This window comes from Paramisgurnus dabryanus, chromosome 5 (genome assembly GCF_030506205.2).
Source record: "Paramisgurnus dabryanus chromosome 5, PD_genome_1.1, whole genome shotgun sequence".
Lineage (NCBI taxonomy): Eukaryota > Metazoa > Chordata > Actinopteri > Cypriniformes > Cobitidae > Paramisgurnus > Paramisgurnus dabryanus.
Window position 1 is genome coordinate 10,841,192 of NC_133341.1, and position 20,909 is coordinate 10,862,100.

At 40.4% G+C, this 20,909-nt stretch overlaps 1 protein-coding gene across 3 annotated transcripts; it reads right to left on the reverse strand.

Moving 5' to 3' along the window:
- Positions 1–1,133: 1,133 nt before the first annotated feature.
- Positions 1,134–16,882, reverse strand: LOC135748648 (transient receptor potential cation channel subfamily V member 1-like). Of its 3 annotated transcripts, XM_065266904.2 has the most exons (16): positions 16,738–16,882; positions 12,695–12,908; positions 12,251–12,405; positions 12,008–12,160; positions 11,791–11,928; positions 11,320–11,618; positions 8,013–8,183; positions 7,719–7,874; positions 6,536–6,631; positions 6,396–6,463; positions 6,134–6,299; positions 5,855–5,921; positions 5,421–5,740; positions 3,109–3,230; positions 1,924–2,030; positions 1,134–1,789 (listed from the first exon to the last, which is right to left on the reverse strand). In XM_065266904.2, the coding sequence occupies exons 2-16, from the start codon at positions 12,868–12,870 to the stop codon at positions 1,674–1,676; spliced, it is 2,310 nt and encodes a 769-aa protein (XP_065122976.2). In that variant the 5' UTR covers positions 12,871–12,908; positions 16,738–16,882; the 3' UTR covers positions 1,134–1,673. The 3 variants fall into 3 exon arrangements, with proteins under 3 accessions (XP_065122976.2, XP_065122977.2, XP_065122975.2); XM_065266905.2 differs by lacking the exon at positions 6,396–6,463 and having other exon boundaries at positions 6,134–6,289; XM_065266903.2 differs by having other exon boundaries at positions 5,421–5,921.
- Between the last annotated feature and the right edge of the window lie 4,027 nt (positions 16,883–20,909).

Consider the following 20,909-nt stretch of genomic DNA (forward strand, 5'->3'; position numbering starts at 1 on the left):
AAACAGTGATGCTAAATATTATCTGTAACATCCTCTTTGACGCTTTTAACATTCATGAGAAACACCAAGCGGTACCACAAGAGGTCGACATATACAAACTTATTTCACATCAAAGCTTACCAAACAGTGGGCTGTAGTGAAAGGCAGGGCTGGAGATAGGGCGGATGGGGTACAGAGAGTGAATTTCGTTCTGGTTAGAATTTTTGAAATTGTGGAAATTTAAAAGAAATTATATTTAATAGCATTTAAAGGAATATTCCATTTTCTTAAAAGAAAAATCCAGATAATTTACGCACCTCCATGTCATCCAAAATGTTGATGTCTTTCTTTGTTCAGTCGAGAAGAAATTATGTTTTTTGAGGAAAACATTGCAGGATTTTTCTCATTTTAATGGACTTTAATAGAGCCCAACATTTAATACTTAACTCAACACTTAACAGTTTTTTTCAACGGAGTTTCAAAGGACTCTAAACGATCCCAAACGAGGCATAAGGGGCTTATCTTGCAAAACGGTTGTCATTTTTGACAATAAAAATAACAAATTTACACTTTTAAAGCACAACCTCTCGTTTAAATCCGGTCCAGGGCGACCAAACGTAAATGCGTAGTGACGTAGGGAGGTCACGTGTTACATATATAAACCGCACATTTGCGGACCATTGTAAACAATAAACTGACACAAAGACATTAATAAGTATCAGTTGACATACAAAAACGTAGGAACGGTCCTCGTTCTCAACACTTGTAAACACTGGGGCGGAGTTTCGCGTTCGTCCTCTGTGACCTCTTGACGTCATGACGTAATGCGTGGGGTCACGTTGGAGCATCACGACCGGATTTAAACGAGAAGTTGTGCTTTAAAAGTGTATATTTGTTGTTTTTATTGTCAAAATGACAATCGTTTTGCTAGATAAGACCCTTATGCCTCGTTTGGGATCGTTTAGAGTGCTTTGAAACTCCGTTGAAAAAAACTGTTAAGTGTTGAGTTAAGTATTAAATGTTGGGCTCTATTAAAGTCCATTAAAATGAGAAAAATCCTGCAATGTTTTCCTCAAAAAACATCAATTCTTTTTGACTGAACAAAGAAAGACATCAACATTTTGGATGACATGGTGATGAGTAAATTATCTGGATTTTTCTTTTAAGAAAATTGAATATTCCTTTAAAGATTACTCTACATAATGAGTTTTTTTATTGCAACTATTATTTTATAATGCCATCATCAAGCTTGTCACTTAACACATCAGAATTTTCATATCCATATTTATTAATATAAATTAACCAAAATTTCACACTACAAATTTTTCTCAAAACTGATGACAAATTTATTGTTAAATTGTTTAAGTTTGTGTGACTTAAAAACATAGGAGGACACATAAAAAAAGTATTCTAAGAAATGACTTCATCACCAAAACTAAAGCCTCCCCAGTGAATTTCAGCCATTTCCAGCCCTCCATATAGGTAGGCCAAATCAGAATGTTAAAATATTCAATTAAAAACATATTGTGCATGTTTTTTGGACCCTGTGTTTTACCCACTATTAACTTAATCTTATTTGATTGCACATATACTTACAGTAGATTAAATACTTTTAACAGCTTGCTCTTAAAATGAGCCTCAAACCAGGCACATAGATTTCACACTGTTTAGTGACGGTGTTTCTTATGAGACCATCAGAGGGCGCTAGAGACTTCAGCTAGATGACTGAGCTCGTGCGCGTCACTGCGTGGTGTTCGTCTTTGTGTCCACCGCTTACTGAAAACTGGGAGGAGTCCAAGCCGGCTGATATCTGTGAGGAAAATATATCATCATATAGGAATTGAAATTAAATGCAAAATCAAACTGTAAGATAGTAGATTTCAGTAAGGTGTTTTACTTAATAATTTAATGACTAGACTACAATACAAGTTCAGTGTTTTGCACCTCTTTTCGGTTTAGATGGGGAAGGTCCACTCGTGCATAAGCTCCCAGGATCCTCATTGATTATAGACAGGTTTCTGTTCCATTGGTTCCAGTTAACTTCCTCCACACTGAAAAACAAAGAATACACGCTGCAATACTGCAATGGTTTTAGCTTTCATCTGCCTTCTAGATTGTAAACACAGATCAATACAGGCTAAGAGCATATTATGTAGCCTACAAAGGCCGCAGGAGTGGTTCTGTGGCTGAGCATTATTGCTGATAATATAATATCTTGGTATCTTTGTCTTGTATTATCTTTTAAGTTGTGCTTGCAAAGGCAAAGCATCACTACCCTTACGAAAATTAACCATGTTTTTTTAAAAACATTATTGTTAGCTAAAACACCTTAGCGGCTAGCAACCAACATCAGCTAGCAACCAAAAGCAACACCTTATCAATGTCTAAAACACTCTAGCAACCGGTTAAAACACTAGAGCAACATAGCAGCCAGCTTGTAGATCTTAACAATGTATGTGACAAAAATTTTAAGCATGGTTAAATGCTAAAACTAGTTTTGTCTGTGGGTTCAAGAATAACAAAATACTGGCCATTTGAAACTCAAAAATCATCTTGTCCCATTGTTTTCCATTTTGTGGGTGATAAAACAACCCGCGTGCGTTTCAAATTCATTAAAATTTCGTTCACTTGTAGTTTAGCAATTAAACTAAATGTATATTACAATATAAAAAATGTTTTTACTCCGCACGTCACCTGAGGTAATGCAAAGTTTCGTCGAGAGGAACCAAACTGACAGCCGCGACAGCAGAGATTGTCACGTACCTAAACAATGCCTAGCAAGCAGATGAAACACCCTAGAAACTGGCTAAAACACTTTATCAACACCTGGCAACCAGACTGTAGACTCCAACAACCAGATAAAACACCTTGGCAACATGGTAGTAACATGCTAAAACATGCTAACCTCATGTTTAATCATGCTAGCATCATCTAAGCCTATTGTTAGCTACATTCTATAATATTGTTGCCTGAGTTTTTCCACAGCCGGCACCAAACACATTTTCTTTAGAAATCTAGTTCTAGTGTATCATCCTTTTGTAACCAAAGACAAATGGAAATTGAATCCAAAATTCATAGCTAATATTCAGATCTTGTTGTTCACTATCTATTTGGAAGTTGCTGGGTCACCTGAAGCACCATCGTCGATCAGATTCCAGTCCATCGCCCAGGTCTTTTTCTTCCCCTGAGCGCAGCCTTTCTTTAAGACAACAAGGAAAAAACCACTCCATGTCCAAGATGCTCATTGCACGCTGCAACACACAAGAACAAGAGTCATATAAAATGCTAAACTGATTAGGTAAAATTTTAAATCATGATAAAATGCACTACGTATCACGAATAAATAAATAAACAATATTTTTTACATTGATTTATAGGTTAATGCTATAGATTATAAGATTCCTGTCAAAAACATAGTATATACCTAAACCCAAACCATAATCTACCCCTCAGATGAGGAGCAAATGATGAATGATCCTTATCCATTTGTTCTAAACCAAATTCTGAAATGGTTGACTGAATTTTCGGACCAACAAGAATGTTGATCCAAGATATGTTTCACTTTAGGAAACCCTAACTAGCGAACTACAGTAAGACAGACAATTTAATATAGCCTAACTCATACAATTTTATAAGAATAAAAAAACATGTAAACACTGGTGATTCTCATTAAGTATCAACATTCATGGCTAAATAGCGATATTGCTAGCTATTAATAGGCTGCATCCAATTGCCAGCTCTCAAAATAATGTTACAATGACCTAACACAACCAGAAACAACTGTTCAGTTTTACTTGTGAAAGGTAATTCCCAAGACTGCAGCGTATCAAGCAGGGTTTAATGAGGCAGAGCTTAAAGTCATCTTAAGCGGCTGCCTCAACGAGGTGAAGGTGCTCAGGCTTGGGCTTTGTAGATATGGTGTGGTACATCATGAACCAGCCTGAGCCCAAGACCTTAGCCAAGGTCAAACCTCAAGCCCCAATGTCCTCATCGGAGGATTCCCTGGATACAGCCACCGCTGTATTGCCTCAACCGATCATGAGCTCTGTGGCTCGACCAAGAAGTTAGAAGAAGGGAGCTTCCATCCCTCAGCCACAGTCTTCTTTTCACAGCCAACGTCTGAGTTTGTTCCGGGAGCAATCTAGGCCAAAGACTGCTCCCAAGAAACAGTCCACGCCAAAGACTGCCCAAGTCACAGTCAGCTGCAGCTTCCCGTCTCAACAACTTAGTCTTCTTTACCCTCCCCTATACTGTCATCACCCTGTTCCTCAGCCAGGTCCCTTGCCTCAATGTCAATGTCCTCCCTGAACTCTAATCCCTGCCTCGGGGAGCCCTGGACTCTCTTCAGGTCCTGGCTCACTTGTGTTCCCCCTGGATTAAACCCTCCCCCTTTCTTGCTCCTCCTGTGCCTTGGAACCTTGCCTTGCCCCCTTCCATTTTCCCATCACTGTACCTCAGCCTGCTCCCCGTCACGCCTTGGCCCCAGATGGCCGCCCCCACTGGAACTGTTCCTCCTTGTTTGCCCCCTACCAAGCCTCCTAAGTCCCCAGTCATACCAGTCCAGACTCCTCACTAGAGATGCACGGTTGGCGGTTACTGCTGCGGACTCCGCGGATAAACCACGGATCGGGCGGATGACGTGACGAAAAATAATATTTTAATTAAGTTTGGGCGGGTGGTTGAACCAATCAAATTAAAAATATATGTATACATTGTTAAATATTGTTATCTGACTATACCTACATACAAAAAAATCGAGCACACTTTGAAATAGTCACATTTTCATCAGGCAGTAATATGGCTAGTCGGTCTATGGAAACACATTCTCACTCCCAACTAGTCACATATTGACGCTTGGTCAAGACCTCTCGGCGTCACTATATTAAGAGCAGGGTACCCCTTTAGCGTCTGTTTTCGTCTTTAACAACAAGGACGCATTTTGAGGCTTCATTCTAAGCACCCTTTATAATTAAAAACAAAGAAAATAGAAGGTCAGAAAAGGGTTGTCTGGAATAAGTTTTACAAAATGGTAAATCAGGATGACACCAGTGCAGGCTATGTAATTTGTCCGATTAATTAAGGCTATTTATTTATTTTTATATTTATTTGCGCCGATCGGAGATGGAGTTCACTGCTGATTTTCTGAGAGCTTTCTAGTCTCGCGGCTGTCATCAGCAGCGCCTTGCATCATCCAATCAGCGGATGGCGGGCGGGTGCGGTTTTGAAAATTAGTCAAAAACGTTGGTGCGGATGGATGACGGACGGATGATGAGTTTTGTGATGCGGTTGCGGATGAAATAATAGCCCATCCGCGCATCTCTACTCCTCACCCACAGCCTTCGCCTAAACCCCCTGGACCAAGGACTTCTTCCCCGCCCTCCTTTTTTGACACCTGTCATGATATTGTCATGATTAATATTAAGGAATTGAATTTGTTTTACCTGAAGTTTCCAGATACTGGTGCTCTCTTTGTGTGTATCCTCCACGCTTTTATTCATCAGTGCGATCAGCATATTTAATAGTAGTATGTAGGTCAACACTATATACAAGATTAGCAGCAGATAGAACACTGCCTGGTTTTCATACTGATCTGTGAACTCCAGATCTCCCATGCCAATAGCAAACTTGAACAACTCCAGAGTGGTGCGGGAGATATTCTCATATTTTGGTTTTACACAGTTTCCAGTAGTATTATAATGCTTGAAAAAGGAACGTGTCTGTGTTACAGGTCTTGGGTGACCATAAAGAAGTGTTACCACGGCTGTTGAGTAAGAAACAAAAAAATGCATTTTGGATGTTGTTAAAGTTAAATATGATACATTTTCAGTTAATTCAACAGAAGAACAGTATTGAAAGGTGCAAATGAGGACAATACCTGCCGAGAATCCAATGAGAAAGACCATATACACAACAATGAATCTCCTAATTTCTCCAATAATCATCTGGGAACAATCAAAGGGTTTAAAAGCTTTTATAAAAAAAATTATGCAATGCTTTGGGTTCTACTTGTACTATATGGCTAATCTACACAACCTAGGGGTACTAAAAGTGTTACATAGCACCTTAATGTTGTAATAGTTATAATGTTACACAAACATACTAATACCCTAATTCATCCAGATGGAATGATTATGAAGAGAGACATTATCCTCACCTTTTGTATCATGACACTGTAGATTCCCATAAATTGGGATCCTCTGGAGAAGTAGAGTAGATTTAGCCAGCTCAAAGCAAGACTCAAAACCAGAAAGCCCAGATATTCCCCTTGACCACAAAAATACAGTACAGCACACACTATAAAGAGCAGAGCCTGCAAAAAACTACAGGACAACAGAAGGCAAAAATAGTTGGTGTATCTAGACAAAAAACAAGCTCTTCAGATTAAAGTTTAAATAAAGAAGTGTAAAGGGACTCACAAAAGTTGATCAGAGTATCCATCTCCCAGGCACTGAAATCTCTGATGCTTCCTGATCAAATCTAATAACTTAAAAGAAAAAAAAAATTCAGTTTCTGTGAAAGTTCTAGTTTTTATTTTGCATGTGAATGGAAAACATACCCCTCTAAAAAAGAAGTAAAGGGCTCCAATGGCACTAATCATGTGTCCTGTAAAGTACAGGTGCTCACTTTCCTTGTTGTAACGAAATGGAGGCTTCTATGAGTGGGAAAGAAAATGGCACATATGTGGATGAGACATTACATTAAACATTTAAAGCACACATTTTTACATTTCGCTTATCACAGACGTGTGAATCATATTGTGGTGGTGTGAAAGTTTGGTAAAATGTGACCTTGTCTCGCAAATCCAGTCTAAGGTCTGTAATTTTGAGATTTGGAGCATTAAAGTTAGATTTTAATCATTGATTTCACATTGATCTTGAACATGGACTTAATCAGAATTAAAGATATTAAGGGAATTTTTTCACAGAATGTTGGTTAATGAGAATGAGCGTTGCGTCAGTACCTGATGCTATGGGGAAAACTCCTGTTTACTTCGTGATTGAAGCCTATTGGTTAATGTCTGTGAAAAATCACAGACCAATGGCATTTGAGCCCGCCAACACTGCCGAGGCCCATGCCATAAGTCCAGGTAAAACGTCACACAGTACCGTTTTTCGCCTGAAGTGCGCAAGCAAAAACACTCGCTGCGTAACGTTTAACACATACACAGCACACCAGTCTTGGCATGAGGGGGATAGGCAGGGGGTGTTGCCGCGGAAGGTGGCGATTCGGGCATGCAACACAGCGAGAGGAACATGCTTGCAGGGAGCCCTGACGGAATCCGTGAGCGTCGTCTTGGCATGGGCAGGACCCAGGCAGGTGATGCACTCCGAGTGGAGATCTTTGAGGGGCAGAAAGGCACAAGCCACAAAACCTTAGCGACATTATAACAAAGTGCTTACGCTTTTATAGAGGAATATTCAGCTCTTTCTGGATAGCAGCAGGGGAAATCTCGGAGCAGCGAGATGAGAGAAAAAACTTTACTGTGTGACATTCTACCCAGACTTGTATAGGGCATGGGGCCTGCCCATGTTGGCGGGCTCAAACACCATTGGTCTGTGATTTTCCCAGAAGTTAACCAATAGGCTTTAATTGCGAAGTAAACAGGAGTTTTCCCCATAGCATTAGCTACTTATGCAATTCGAAGTGAATCGTATCGAAAAGGAACAATAGTGATGAATGGAAAATCCCTGTGGAGATAAAAATAACAAAGTGTGAGTGTGCATGAATAGTCTGTGTACCTTTCCTTCTTGCCGGTAATAAGCTACTGCTGTAAAACTGAGAAGGTAGGCAAGATATACAATAAAGTTGAACAAGAAAATCCGTTGAGCATATCTATCCCACTTCTCTTCAAGTAGTTTATTAAGAGGCTCAATATGAAGCATCTCAAGGCGGTTCTGAAATTAGATGAAGAAAGTTCTTATAAATACTACTTAATCCAGATTCAGCATTTTTGGAAAAATCCAATTATGCATTTTATAATTTTAGTTACTTTCAAATACAATATTTTCAATTATAATCATTTGTCTTCTCACAGGAATCTCGCTGCCATAAACAACAATCTCCAGCACAGAGTTCTTCTCGTAGCTGTCCAGGGAGTCGAGATCATAAATTGAGGAGCAAACTGGACCATATGCCCACTCCGTGATCTTCCGAGACAGCTGTCTGCAATCTTTAAACTCTCGCTGCACTATGTGCTTAAACAACTGGTGAACAAAAAAAGATCAAGATATGTTTATATATGTTTGAATGGCAGCCATACACTACTTTGAATAAAGATGCTTTGTATAATCCATCAATTCATACAGCATTAAATGTGCCAAAGAATGCATTGATACAGTATGTTAAATTGTTCTCTGATCTCTACATAGAAGGTATGTGGCTTTATTAAAGGTGACATAGAATGATTGAACGGGGTATTTATCCTTGTTCTGTGATGTGACATGTAGACAAAAAATTTTTTGTTTGGGTCTGTAATGCCTTAGAAGCTTCCTAAAAACCTCTCTCAGATAGCTCTATTAGGGTGGGGGATTTTAAACAAGTGGTTTTGCACCTATTTGGCTCCCCCTACTGGCTTAACTTGCAATCTCATTACTGATTGGCTGACTTTGCTGCCACTCAAAAAATGTAGACAATTATTTTAAAGTGGAGAGGCAGTGAGATGCCTGTGATGTCATAAGCATCAGTTTTTCAGATTGGGCCGTTTTCTGGCTGACATTTCTAAAAAAGGAAATTCTATGAGACTGAGATGTTTAGAATGTCTAGCACTTTTTGTATGTTCGTGAATGCGGGTAGACTAACATTATTCAACAAGGTAAAAATGGTTTTTCATTCTTTGTCCCCTTTAAGTGCAAAAATGATCCAGAAATGGTTTTACATGTCCATATACAACCCTAGGATTTGTCCCTAGAATTAGAGTTGAGCTCTGCTCTGATTGGCTGTTTCTCAGAGTGGCTCATTTCAGTAGCTCTGTGTGTGTGTGTGTGTGTGTGTGTGCGTGCGTGCGTGCGTGCGTGCGCGCGCACGCGCATGCGTGCGTGTGCAAACAGATCATATGTTTGAGCCTGTTTCAGACGAAGATACAGATTTTGAGGAATAAGTTGTTTTTCGGAGATTGGAAGTGGAGGTTTCTGAGTGGTAAGTTTGTGTTTTTTTATTATGGACCTGCAAAACGTAACTGTAACATCAATAGTAGAACTTGAGCCTAAACGCTACCTAGCATTAGCATATTGCAAGTTAACTCATAACGTCAGCAGTCACAACTTTGTTTATAGCATTGCGATTACTTTAATTTTGGGGTGACATCTGTTAAATCTCCTCTGTCATCTGCCCTCACTCCTCGGACTACATCACCCATAATCCTTTGCACCCCATCATCCACCATCTTTGATTACAGTCTTTACCTGTTCACCATTACCCGGACACTATATATACTCACCATTGTCTTCATTCATTGTCAGTTCTTGTTTTATTTACCTGAACTCTGTTATTAAATTAAATGTTTAATGTTTCTATTTGTTCTTCTCTTCTCTCCATACAGCATACGGTAACAGAAGAACCGACCAAAACAGTCTGTGGCGTCTAGTGTGAGTGTTTTTATATTCTGTGTTCAGTTTAGTGTTAAGTTTACTTTCCCATTCATGGACCTCCCTGCCGTAAGACTCATGTGCCTTGCCTTTTGCAACCTCACTCATTTCCTGGACAACTTGTCCGAGAAGGGACCTTGAGGGAGCTTCGCTGTGTTTGTGGACTGAGTGCTGGTCTCTTGTAGATCGGCTTTCACCGTTGAGGATATCACTGAGGGTGAGCTAACACTGGATTCAGGGATTATTTACTTAATAGACTTTGCTGAATGCTTTCTGTTGTCTTCTCTGCTGGTCCTGTCCAGCTCACCTTCATCTCCGCTGGTCCTGTCCAGCTCACCTTCATCTCCGCTGGTCCTGTCCAGCTCACCTTCATCTCCGCTGGTCTTGTTCAGCTCACCTTCATCTCCGCTGGTCTTGTTCAGCTCACCTTCATCTCCGCTGGTCTTGTTCAGCTCACCTTCATCTCCGATGGTCTTGTTCAGCTCATCTTCATCTCCGCTGATCCCATACAGCTTACCTTCATCTCCGCTAGTCCCATACATCTCACCTTCATTTCCGCTGGTCCCATAGAGCTCACCCTTGTCTCCGCTGGTCCCGTCCAGCTCACTCTTGTCTCCGATAGCCCCACCCAGTCTCCCTTCTCCTCTGCCTACGCTAGCCACAACATGAACCCAGGGCCGCTGTCACCAGGCTCATCCTCAGCACGCTATAGCCGTTGGGTCGGAGGTGCTTCAGGATTTCCAGCTTCCAACTACCTCGGGGTTGGAGGACTTCTTGTCTCCGCCTCTAGCCGTCGAAACCCTGACTCCACCTCGGCCCTTCGACCCAGCGGCTCCACCTTGGCTTCTAGTTTTCTCAACTCCACCGTGGCCCATCATATCACCAGCTCCACCAGGCTCCCTCATCCCCCCGGCTCCGCCTTGGTCAGTCATCGACCATCCACTGCTTCGGGCTCTACTCCTTCGGCTGTGCCTGTCTCCATCCTGGGCTCCTCTCACACCGGCTCTGTTTTCATCAGTCATCAGTACCCCGTCTCCTCCACTATGCCTCCTTCCTTCTTCCACTCCTTCATGGCTCTTCATGCTTGCTGAGGTCTGGGTCGCCTGCTCAAGGTCCCATCCTGGACTGCCTATGTCTTTGACATTGGCCTGTTTGTCAGTGGTCTTTTGCAAGGTATGTCTCACAATATGTCATTTCCATCTACAGAACTCTTATTATTCATCTATGCCTAGGTAAATACAGTTTGACATTCTATGGCACCTTTAACTAAAAATCAGAAGATACATACAAATTATGACAAAACACAAATTATGACAATGACTTGTGACTGGATGACCATGAATTGGGAACTGCTGTGATAATGTTTTTGGCTGATCACTAGGGAAATAACATCTGAAATCATGTGAGAAATAATTATTCATCCGCAATCAGGAACATCTATAAACAGAACACAGAACTGGCTGTATTTTAAAGGGTGCATGAATAAATCACTGCTTCAATTGTTCTAGTCCAGTGTTTCCCAATCCTGGTCCTGAGTTAAATCAGGTGTGTTAGATAAGACATCCTTTCTGGGAGGGAGTGCTCGAGGACCAGGATTGGGAAACACTGTTCTAGTCAAATACAGTATATCTTTGTATTTTGCAAAACATATTCTGAAACATTCAAAAATCACCATATAGCGAACCATTAATGCAGAACTATTCAAGCAAGCAAACAATTTATTTATTATTATTATTATACATCAACAAGTCCTTACCCTAAATTTTCCAGTCTTGGCTGCTAGTTTGATCGGTGTGAGTCTCTGATTGTTTTCGATTTCCTCCAGCTTTGTTTTAGGGTGGAGTTGAGCGACTTTCCTTAAGATGTGGTCATACATGGCAATGACAAACTCTGTGTTCTCATTGCTGTTATCTGCTATGGCTACTAGAGCGTGAAGCACCATGTTTCCATGCGAATCCTTTTTAGTGACATCCACTGGCTGATATGGGTTTTCCATCAGGAAATCCACAATGTCTGTCTGATTAGTACAAGCAGCCAGTGACAACGGCAACTCACCTGTGCAGAAAAGATGCAGAGAAGATACAGGTAGAGATACAACAAAACTGAATATTGTCAGTGAGTTTAGAGAGTTAATGCATCAAAATGCAGCATTTCAACCGTATAATGTTTTATAATCAAGTATCCAAATCAGACAATTTCCTAACATGATGGTTACAAAAGCACCTACCAAAATAGAAGCACATCCCTTCATTGGGCTGAAAGAATTTCCCACAGGCCATAGCGTGGACATCTGCACCTTTCTTAACCAGCATCTGTACAAACTTTGCACTCCTCCTTTCGATGGCAACATGTAGAGCTGTCTGACCTGTGACACGAAGATCAGTCTTTAACATGCATAATATTTTCAATATGATCAACATATTTTATTTTCTAATATGTCTGACCTTTGTAGAAACTGTCTGTGTATGCAGCATTGATGAAATTCCTCAAATCTCCCATCTTCTCTGCAATGTGGAGCAGATATTCAATAGTGTCATTTTCACCATCCTTCAAGTTTAAAAGAGCTTTGTGCAAGGCTGTCTTTCCATTGGGCTTATCTAGAAGAAGAGATCAAATGATCAGTTAAATGTCAGTCTCTTATGTTGTCTTTTAATTTATTTTATTATAAACCCATAAGGCATTTTTACATTGGGAGTCTGAGAGATGTTTCATGCTTTTGTGCAGGTACTCATGTAAACCCTGCAGTTTAGAGACATTGCCACTGGAAACGGCCTCAAACAGCTTCTTGACAGTAAAGGCCTCAGTTATTTTTCGTGGTTCCTCTTTCACATGTCTAATTCCCCTGTGTGCAGAAATGAACCCTTAATGTTCAGAAACAATTACCACAGGATCTGCTGAGAGCATGCTGACACATCGGTTTGTCACACACAATCTAGTTTGCTTTAGTTCTTTAATAGAGGAGAGCAGGGATAACTGTAACAAGCTCACAGTTGTTATATTGGCTATATTCACATGCAATGGAACCATCTACATTCTCCCAAAATATAATCTTACAGTCGTAAATACTTGATGCAAAATTTCAAAGGGATATTCTGAATAAATTATCTCTACTAATGAAGAGTTACACTCACTTGTCAAAGTGTAAGTTAAATTTAATTCTCGGTGTGTCGTCCATTGCATCTTCCCGGAAATATGTGTCCATGGGCATCTTATCCTTTTTCTTCACTTTTTTTGACCTCTCTTCATCCTTCCTGTCATCCGTCTCCATGGTGAAAGATGTGGGGTTGCTGTCTTTTGATTTACTCATAGTGAAGTCTTTGTAGTATCACATCTCAAAGCAAACAGCTGCATGAAATTAATAACAGTTTCAAACAAATGAGGTAAAGGTTTAAGATTAAAGATTAGGGTTAGTCAAGACTTTTGAAGTGGTAGGAGGGGAGCAAAAAGAGAAAAAGAAATTCAGATTAAAGGCGGAACAAAGAAGGATGGGCTGAGAGGAGCCTGGGTGCCGAGTTACAAAAGCGGAGCCCATGGAGGCGGAGCTGACGGGATGAGTGACCAGGTCGACTGGTCGACAGCAAAGACCTGGAATCACAAGGTGACTTTACAGGAAGAGAGACTGAGGTGGAGACAGACGATCGGCACACTGGGGTGTCAGCAGAAGAATGATGATCAAGGTGAAGCAGAAGGGAATGAGGAGCCCAGTGGAGCATGAGGGATGCAGTGCCAAGGCACGGCCAGAGGGACGGAAGTCTGTAGAGTGACGACAGACCACGGTGGAGCCGAGGGAACGCAGAGCCAGGGTGGTGCTGATAGGCTGACAGGCAGAGTGAAGTTATGGGCACAGAGGAGCCAGGTGTAGCAAGGTGATCTACCCTAAAGGGCCAAACTGATGTCAAAGGAACCCGAGGCAGAGTCAAGGTGCAAGAAAACTATCGCCAATGGGGCGTAGCCGAGGAGCTGCAAGACACCAACAAAGGTGAAGGAGCAGACGGAGCAAGGGAGATGGAAATACAAGTAAATTATAGTTGGGCAGAACCAGCCTGGGCACAGGAGAATCCAGGAGGAAAGGGGTGGGCAGGAAACAGGATGGGACTGGGTCATACCACATACCCATTACAGGTAGCTGAGGAATGAGTCCAGGGGTGGGGATATGGTAGCCTGACTATGTCAGACTTTGTACTTCCGCTAAATTTCATTACGCTTCTGTACTCAGTCTGAGAAACCTCCAATACAAACCGTTTTCCCCCGGCTTCAAGACCGACAGCCCAATCAACGAACAGAGGGCGGGCTGAGAGCCGTGACGTAGACGCTAAGCGTCGAATGTACGGTTGTAGTTTGTAGTGGACATGGAGGCACAGAAAGCTATTTGCTCTGTTGTGGAGAACCAGCACTTGCCAACTTAAGCCCGAACAAGAAAAGTGTTTATTAAACATTTTGAATGGAGATTATGTTGTTGCCCTACTCCCGACAGGTTTTGGGAAAAGTTTAATTTATCAACTATTACCGATCGTTAGCGAGAAACTGTGTGCAGCACTGCTTGACGTGCACAACGATTGAGAAATCATGGATGGGAATTTCATTGTTCACAGTTAATGATGGAGGACGCATGGGCAAACATTCTTTGGTGACGTTCCTGATTAACCAGAAAATAAGGTAGGAAGATTTAATTTAGATATGGTTATGGCTGTCTGGTGGAAGAGTTTGAGAGGAGAGAGGGGCGTTCCTCCACTTAGACGTGAGGGGAAAGACATTTTGAGGATAGTGTTGAACTAGCTCTGGCCCGATTTACTTTACATAATCTGCAAAAGTCGTTCATAGCCATGTTAACTCCGGTATTTCGTTCGATGGGTTTGTTTTCACATCATACATGTGTTTTACAGCAGAAATTCGATCCGGCTGAGCCGGCGCATAACAAACGTTATGTGATTGGCTTACGTTTAGACCAATGATTTTAAACTTCAGACAAGCCCCTTCCACAAGAAGGAAAACGATTGTCAATTATGCCCAGCCAGACTCTGTCTATGAAGCGAAGCAAAATAGCAGAGGATGGTATTACCAGGCTAGGGATATGGGTGAGGAGGATTGGCAAAAAATGTCTATGATAGACCCAGCCGTCCTTAACTGGCTTTTGGGTGGATAAACCAACAGTAAACAGTTGCTCCATGAGGGACTCTACGCTCTGGCTCTATTTCATGGCCCGCAGTGGGCACTGGCTCGTATTCTCTGTCCAAAACGGGCCCAGGGGTCATCAAACAATCCCCCTCTGCTTCACAGATGGTGAAGGGGGAACCGCAGTTCATCAGCACCCACTCTACAAACTTCGCAAAGTCCTCCTGAGGACCACCATCAGGCAGGCATGCCTTAGCCTCGTTGAGGCCAGTAACAAAAAAGGTGCAGACTCCCGTTCCCCTTGTTCAAGTCAGAGCAGGCGAACTGCTGGTAAATCTATTCTTTAATTGGTCCATTCCTTTTGTAACACTGGGTGTGTAATACAACAGCCAACCGATGAATAAGATTTTATGTATTTTTAATTGTTAAAAACTCAGGAAAGAAACAGGAGAATATAACATTACACCAAAAAAGAACAGACAGGGTACTGAAAAACAGACAAAGAGCTAAACTAGACACAGGTGAGCTAAACGAGGCACAGGTGAGACTAATGGGTAACCAAGGAAACAGAGGGGGGGGCTAATTAACTAGACAAATAAATTAATGAACTGATTGAAACATAGGAAATTCAACAAACTAGGAGAACATGCTAAAGGATTTTGTACAGCCAGTGGATCCTGATTTTCCTGTATCAAGAAACTCATCCAGACCACATGAATGGAACTGCATGGAGGCAGGGATTATAGTGTGATGGATATTTTAAAATATTATAACTTGGACTTTCTGTAAATGGGTTCAAATACAATTACATTCGCTAATGTAGGAAGGTCCGCTCGCATTAGATCATTTCTGGAAAATCATGAAGTATAAGCTCAAAACCACACAAGATTTGTGACTTTAAAGAGAAAGCCGTAATGAACGTTTTGATGTTCTTTTGTTTTGTAAAAAAAATGTGCATAGAAAACAATCCATGTGATGTATCTTGAGACATTTTACCACGTACCTCTCACAATGCTGGTTCTGTATTTTATAAACTTCCTTTAACATAAAACTATTTCTTAAAAGATAATATGACCACATTTTTTGCTTTTATAAGCCATTTTATCATTCTAACACCATTCAGGCTTTGTGCTTTGATGTTATTTCGCTAACTTCTGTTCCTTTGGATCATCACATTGTGTCTTGTGAATCAGTGACAGGAAGTCAAAGTATCAATGGCATGCAAATCTAGTTTCAGCACTATAAATGGTTTAGGCCTATTTTTAGTTTACGGCCACATAAAACTAAGACTCATACAAATGTCCATAATAAATAGAATTGTTGTTATGGTTATAATAACATTCAGTCTTATATCATAATCGATGTAACAAGAGTATTAATGCAACGTATACGCCATTTTATATTCTTATGTCTATCTTTAAATATCAAATATTTTTAGAATCATATAAATGCTTATGTAAAAGCAAATATGTAAAAAATGCAAAAGACACAACAGATTAAGAAAGGTGGGGCAGCTCAAGCTGCAAGATTTAAACCAGCTGAATAACTGATGTCACTTTATGTTGTTTCATACTATAATATAATCCCATCAAAGTAATGCTTTACATTAATCTCATCAGAAAAGTCTACTATCAGTGAATTGCCGTCTAGAAAAGATGCTGTTTGCTAATGCATTGGTATTTGCACTTTTACAAATATTGCCACTTTACCTCTCTGTAAATTGAGATGCCATTACATCACAGCAAAAACAACATTACAAACACTGCATTAGGCTATAAAGCAGCTTTAAAAGGCTTTACAACATTAAGAGATGTACTGATCCAGCATGTCAGCATCATACTGATCTGGGAAATATTTTCTAGTTCTCAAAGTACGCATATTAAAATAAAGAACTGAAAGTATTTGCCACCTCAATGTCCAAATAATGGTATAGAAACAAAGCTGTCTGTATGTCTGCCAACATAAAATTCATTTATGATTTACTGCATTAACAACAAGTTTTTAAAATTTTACATTTATATTTTAAAATTCTTAAAATATCAAGATTATAAGATCTACTTACCAATCAGTTTTGTAGTTTCTGTTAGACGAAGTTTCCAGATTTGTTAAATACGTTCAGGAGCTTGATACCATGAACACAGTGAGGTTGTGAGTAATAACTGTCTCTGTCTCTCGCTCTCTCTCTTTCAGAGAGGAAGAGAGGCAAGATGTTTTGAAGTTATCAAGTGCCCTAGAGAAAGGCGGGTTGTATTGATTTTTTGAGTGTGGTGTCATGTGTTTTGCCATGTTTTCAACTCTTTATTCCATGTTTATAATCATTCAATGGTACATGTGCACCAAACAATACACTATTAAAAATAAATTTGCTTCACGATGCCATAGAAGAAGCTTTTACTGTATGTCTAAATGAAGAACTTTTGACTAAATTGTTCTTAGAGGATCCAAAAAATATATATCTAATAATTCTATGGCATTATTGTGAAGAACCTTTTAAGCATCTTTATTTTTAAGAGTGTACTGTAGACTGAATGCCCAATTAGGTGGCAAAAGTCTTCTAGAAATACCTTCTAGCTAGTAATACTATTTCTATAATGTTAAATATCCCAAAAATAGTTATCTAATTATGTGCTGGAATACATATATAATTAAAGCAGCAGTATGTTTTTGTTTTGTATTGTTTAGTTGAGATGTATATCTGACACGCCCAGCACTCAACTATAGACAAGTAAGATTGTGGTGGTATTGAGCAATGGCATTTTCTTAGCTTGTACGGTTTCCTGTATGATACTAAATTATTGAAGCACAGCGAGGTGGTATGACATTCACACATGCAATGCGGTTTAGGCACACAAACACACTTGCCTGGGTTCACACAGACAAGGCTTAGCTTGTCTGTGTGAAACCAGGACTACCCTTAATAAAATGATATGTATCTTGAGACAAATCAATGGCATATTTTAAAATATATGATATACCAAAAACATGTCTTTTAGTCTTGGACTAGCATTAATCCTTGTCTGTGAAACAAGGGGAATTGTTCTAAAAGCATTGCATGCAGTTGTGTTTTGGCATACAGTGAGGAAAATAAGTATTTGAACACCCAATCATGGAGGGGTCTGAAATTGTCATCGTAGGTGCATGTCCACTGTGAGAGACATAATCAAAAAAAATCCAGAAATCACAATTTATTTAACTATATTTATTTGTATGATACAGCTGCAAATAAGTATTTGAACACCTGTCTATCAGCTAGAATTCTGACCCTCAAAGATCTGTTAGTCTGCCTTTAAAATGTCCACCTCCACTCCATTTATTATCCTAAATTAGATGCACCTGTTTGAGGTCGTTAGCTGCATAAAGACACCTGTCCACCCCATACAATCAGTAAGAATCCAACTACTAACCTGGCCAAGACCAAAGAGCTGTCCAAAGACACTAGAGACAAAATTGTACACCTCCACAAGGCTGGAAAGTAGTGATGCAAAGTCCGATTCATTTCCGCGAACCGGCTCTTTTCGGACAGTTCGGCTCATTGAACCGGTTCAAAAAGCCGATTCAACGGTTGCTGATGTCATCAAGAAATGACATTGCTACGCATTTATTTTCTAATGACTTGTATCAATGAAACATTCAAATAAAGTCGTTTGTGTCAACACATTAAAACATTCAAATAAAAAGTTGTTTTTGTGAAGGCATAGCTGATTTATTGCCTTTCATTCACAAGTTAGTAATGTTTGTGTTCACAGTTTCAATCGCGGATTGTAAATGCCATATTACCAGTTTTGACTAGCCTACAACTTGAATAAGAAAAAGACACTGGTGCACAATTGCGGATGTGTAAGTATAAAGAATAAATAAACTTTTCTTTTAAACTCATTGGTCTTCCTTAAACAACTACAAGATGATTTGCATGCACAATAAATCGTACTAAAACTAAAGCTTTTTAATAAAACAAGCATATCAAGAAACTAATAAAACAAGAATGGCTCGTTCAAATCCTCTGTGATTCACACGCAGTGTCAGCAACTCATCTGTCAGAATCATCGGCAATCCTCGCCTCGGCAATCATCGACAATCTTCGTTTGTTTCTTTTTTAGTTCGACGTGCTATTTCGGCTGTGCGTCCTGCGTCATCAACCCGGAACCTATGCCCAAAACTAAAGTTCGATTCAGTTCGATTTGTGAACCGGCTCGACCGGTTACTTCCTGAGAACCGGCTCAAAAGAACGATTCGTTCGAGAACCTAACATCACTACTGGAAAGGGCTACGGGGAAATGGCCAAGCAGCCTGGTGAAAAAGGTCCACTGTTGGAACAATCTAATGGAAGAAGCCTGGGGCTCCATGCAAGATCTCACCTCGAGGGGTCTCAATGATCCTAAGAAAGGTGAGGAATCAGCCCAGAACTACACGCGAGGAGCTGGTCAATGACCTGAAAAGAGCTGGGACCACCGTTTCCAAGGTTACTGTTGGTAATACAGTAAAACGTCATGGTTTGAAATCATGCATGCCACGGGAGGTTCCCCTGCTTAAACTAGCACATGTCCAGGCCCGTCTTAAGTTTACCAATGACCATTTGGATGATCTAGAGGAGTCAGGGGAAAAATTCATGTGGTCAGATGAGACCAAAATAGAACTTTTTGAACATAATTCCACTAAACGTGTTTGAAGAAAAAAAGAATGATGAGTACCATCCCAAGAACACCATTCCTACTGTGAAGCATGGGGGTGGTAGCATAATGCTTTGGTGGTGTTTTTCTGCACATGGGACAGGGCGACTGCATTGTATCAAGGAGAGGATGACCGGGGCCATGTATTGCGAGATTTTGGGGAACTACCTCAGTTAAAGCATTGAAGATGGGTCGAGGCTGGGACTTCCAACATGACAATGACCCGAAGCACACAGCCAGGATAACCAAGGAGTGGCTCTGTATGAAGCATATCAAGGTTCTGTCGTGGCCTAGCCAGTCTCCAGACCTAAACCCAATAAAGAATCTTTGGAGGGAGCTCAAACTCGATGTTTCTCAGCGACAGGCCAGAAACCTGACTGATCTAAAGAAGATCTGTGTGGAGGAGTGGGCCAAAATCCCTCCTGCAGTGTGTGCAAACCTGGTGAAAAACTACAGGAAATGTTTGACCTCTGTAATTGTAAACAAAGGCTACTGTACCAAATATTAACACTGGGTTTCTTAGGTGTTCAAATACTTATTTGCAGCTGTATCATACAAATAAATAGTTTTAAAAAAATCATACATTGTAACTTCACATATGTCATATGAAGAGAGGGGGTCTGGAGAGCTTGGTGGGCAGAACTCAGCAAGCATGGGGAATGTCAGCTGGTTTTTCAGCACTGTTAAAAATGCAGTTTGTATTATTTTCACCGCTAGATGGCGCCAGATCAAACAATAACAATGATGTTGTTTACTGACGCTCTGAAGCAGCGTGTAATTATGGGATTTGTAGTCTTTAACTCAACCACTGATGGCCATCAATCAGATGAGAACGAGAAATCACATATGGATAAGGTAATCAAGTCTTATAAATGTTGCGTTTGATGACATCGTTTATTTCATTATGTAAGTTTATATGTGATGTAAACGAAATTTTCAGTCATAGATATTACGGTATTAGTCCAAATTCAATTGTTAACACAGCACAGAATTAAGTTTTCAACTTACAATCTACAATGATTTTTCACATAATGTATTGACAGTACAAATCTTATTGTGAAGTGTCTTAAAATGACCATTTATATTGCTGTACAATACCTTTGATGTGCATATCGTCCGCGGGAAGACGCGCTGATTACAATCTACACACTAATGTTGTGATCAATATAATAGCATACGTTTTTTGAAGTGTTACGAATCAAAACAACTCACCCATCGCGTAAAACACAAGCAGGATCAGAATATCGGTCTAGTTAAATGTTGTCGTGAAGCTCTCTCCATCCAGATAATGCAACAACAAATTGATCCTCTCTCGTTTTGTTCCAAACTCTTCTTGGGTCGTTTGGTTGGCCCGTATGCTAACAGGAGCTGACACAACCAGCGGCAAACGGTAAAGAGTTATCCATAAGTTCATAAGCAAGCGCGTAGCCCGACAGGCGCTATCGCATAGTGCTGCATTTGTCCACAACACTGGCTCGCTGCGTCCGAAAACTCAAGGCAGTGACTTGTTGCCTCATGAGGCCATAACTTCGGAGGCATGAACGCAGCTCCGAGAAAGGCTTTCCTA